General features: G+C 31.7%; 1 protein-coding gene across 1 annotated transcript; it reads left to right on the top strand.

Annotated features, from left to right (window-relative positions):
• The first annotated feature begins 214 nt into the window (after nt 1-214).
• On the top strand, nt 215-921 carry LOC131009671 (protein SRC2-like). Its single transcript, XM_057937083.1, has 2 exons — nt 215-752; nt 917-921. Exons 1-2 carry the CDS (start codon nt 215-217, stop codon nt 919-921), a joined length of 543 nt encoding a protein of 180 aa, XP_057793066.1.
• The last annotated feature ends 1,716 nt before the right edge of the window (nt 922-2,637 follow it).

Raw genomic sequence — 2,637 nt, 5'->3', positions numbered from 1 at the left:
AAGATGACCACAACTACTTAGTTCAACTTTAATAAATGTTCATCCTCCAAAAAAGAAAAACATGTATATGCTCTGTTTGTTAATTTGGGCTTCCGAGTTGGTGGACGAAGTCAGCTTAACTAACAAATAAAGATCGATCACTTGATCCCCACATATAAAAGATATAACAATTTTAAATTTCTCCAAAAATCACCCACACACAACACGAGTGATGATGGAGTGCAGAAAACTGGAAATAACACTTGTGTCAGCCCAAAACCTCCCCAACCTCCGAAATCTAGGGTTGATGAAAGTCTACGCCAAGGTTTCACTCGAAGGCGAAGCGAATACCAGCCTTGTTGACAACGAGGGCGGGACGAACCCGAGGTGGAACTTCGTGGTGAATTACATGGTCAGCGAGTCAACTGTCCGGCGGCATGGAGTCAACGTGGTGGTGCAGCTGTGGTGCAAGAGAACTCTGGGAGACAGATTCATCGGCGACGTCATGATTCCTGTGAAGGAACTGTTTGATATGGGATTGAGATCGGAGAGCGTTGTGAGCTACGACGTGGCCGGGACTCCGGAAGGGACGCTGGATTTGATGTACAGTTTTAGTGAGAGAATGGTGGTGAGGAAGCCGCCGTCTTGGTGGACGACGGCGCTGGGGTGTTTGGTGCTGGTGGGCGGAGTGATGCTACTGTTAGGCACACAGTCTGACCATCACTACGTGAATGTTCACGACCAACATGACGAACCGCAGCCTGCGGATCAGGGTTCAGGATGGCTACGTTTTCTACTACCCTCGCTCATTGTTTTTTTACTTATTATTATTTTTTGGATGGGGATGCAGAAGAAGACTATCGAAGAAAATGTATTGTTCATTTGTATTAATTGTAGAGTTTGAACTATTTAGATAGTTAGATATATTGTGTTTCAGATTGAATCCTCTCACCCATGTTCTATGCTGTATTCACTGTTAATTTTACAATTTTAATTATAATTATTATAAAAATAAAAAATAATTATTACATTATCAATTCTAATTACTCTCTTTGTCCATGAAACTGTAGTCTTATTATTAATTTCGTCCACAAAAAATATTCAGGCTTTTGGTGACACCTAAACCACGTTTTTTTACGTGGCCATGGCATGATCACCTTCTGGCATTTTTTTCTTCTTTTTTTGTATTTTCTAAATTTTTTAGCATATTTCAGCTTAAAATAAAATCTATTTATTTTATGTTAGAATTGCCTAATTAGAACTGATTAATTAATTTAACAAAAATAAATAAATAAGAAGATGATAGACACTACATTGAAATACGAATAATATTTGAATATATTTCTTTATATTATTGTTGAGACAACTTAACATAATTGATGTGTTAAATATTTAGATTTTTAATATATATTAAGTGTAAAAAATATTTTTTAAAAAGGCTTTATTATAATAAAAGGAAAAATATATAATTTTATATTTATTTTAGGCTGAATTGTGCTAAAAAAATTGATAATACAAAAATAGAAATAAAAAATGCCAAAAGGTGACATGGCATGGCCACGTCAGCAACGGGCTTTAAGTGTCACCAAAAGCCTGAAAAATTGGTTTTTTGGGCTGAAAATCGGAGTGTAAATATAAAAAGTGGAAGCTATAGTTCTCATTTTCAATTTTCGTAACATATAATCATCATTTTCACTTTCCGTAACTTATAGTCATGTTTATGAAAATACTGAAAGTCATAGTCATATTTTAACAATTACTCCCTTCAAATCACACTACAATTTTTATGGACGGAGGGAGTAACATTTATAATAAAAACAAATATATTTTTTTAAAAATTATATACCTTAATTTTCAAATCATAGACATAAATAATCATTTTTAAATAAAAAGAAATTATATTAAATATAAAAAATAATTATGAATTCTAATTGGATGAGTGAATCCTGAGTAACAATTATAAAATTAAACTAAATCAAAACATAAGAAAATTGAATAAAATCAAATAAAAAAATAATTAATAAATTGATAGTTGGACACATGACTATTGGGATAAATCCCAAGTGGACGTTGCCTTTGATCGATCAGAAGATCTGAAAATGTTTCTAAGGGTCGATCCTAACAAATATAAGGTCTAAGACGAAACAATACACTTGGGTATTTTACCATTATGAAAATATAATATCTATAATAATATGATTAAAAGATACTTTCTCCGTCACACTTTAATGACCAAATTTTTATTTTGGATTGTTCTACTTCTTAAATTCTTAAATTATAAAATATGAATCAGGTAAAATGTATGAATTCAATGTAGAATATGTCTGAATACTCTTTGTAAATGTCTGAATTGTGAAAAATAAAATTTTCGCTACTTATGAGATTCGAACTCAGGACCATGAATTCATTCAACAAGGTAATGAATCAATCATAGATATCTTGATTATCTAAGAGCTAAAAATAGTTCATATTTTATATTCTAAACGGTATTTTTATTTTAGCCTACAGATAATCTAACGGTTGAGATTTAATCTTTGAGCATTCACACTGTAAATGTATAAATTCAATAGAATACATATGAATTTGATGTGCAAATATTTGAATTTTGAAAATTAAAATTTTCGTTTCCTATAGGATTCGAATCCAATCTATGATTTA

Source organism: Salvia miltiorrhiza, chromosome 2 (genome assembly GCF_028751815.1).
Source record: "Salvia miltiorrhiza cultivar Shanhuang (shh) chromosome 2, IMPLAD_Smil_shh, whole genome shotgun sequence".
Taxonomy (NCBI): Eukaryota; Viridiplantae; Streptophyta; class Magnoliopsida; order Lamiales; family Lamiaceae; genus Salvia; species Salvia miltiorrhiza.
This window is presented reverse-complemented; position numbering and strand designations above follow the sequence as displayed.

Excerpts from the sequence above, each read along its gene's own strand:
- LOC131009671 (XM_057937083.1), top strand. The coding sequence starts at position 215 with ATGGAGTGCAGAAAACTGGAAATAACACTTGTGTCAGCCCAAAACCTC.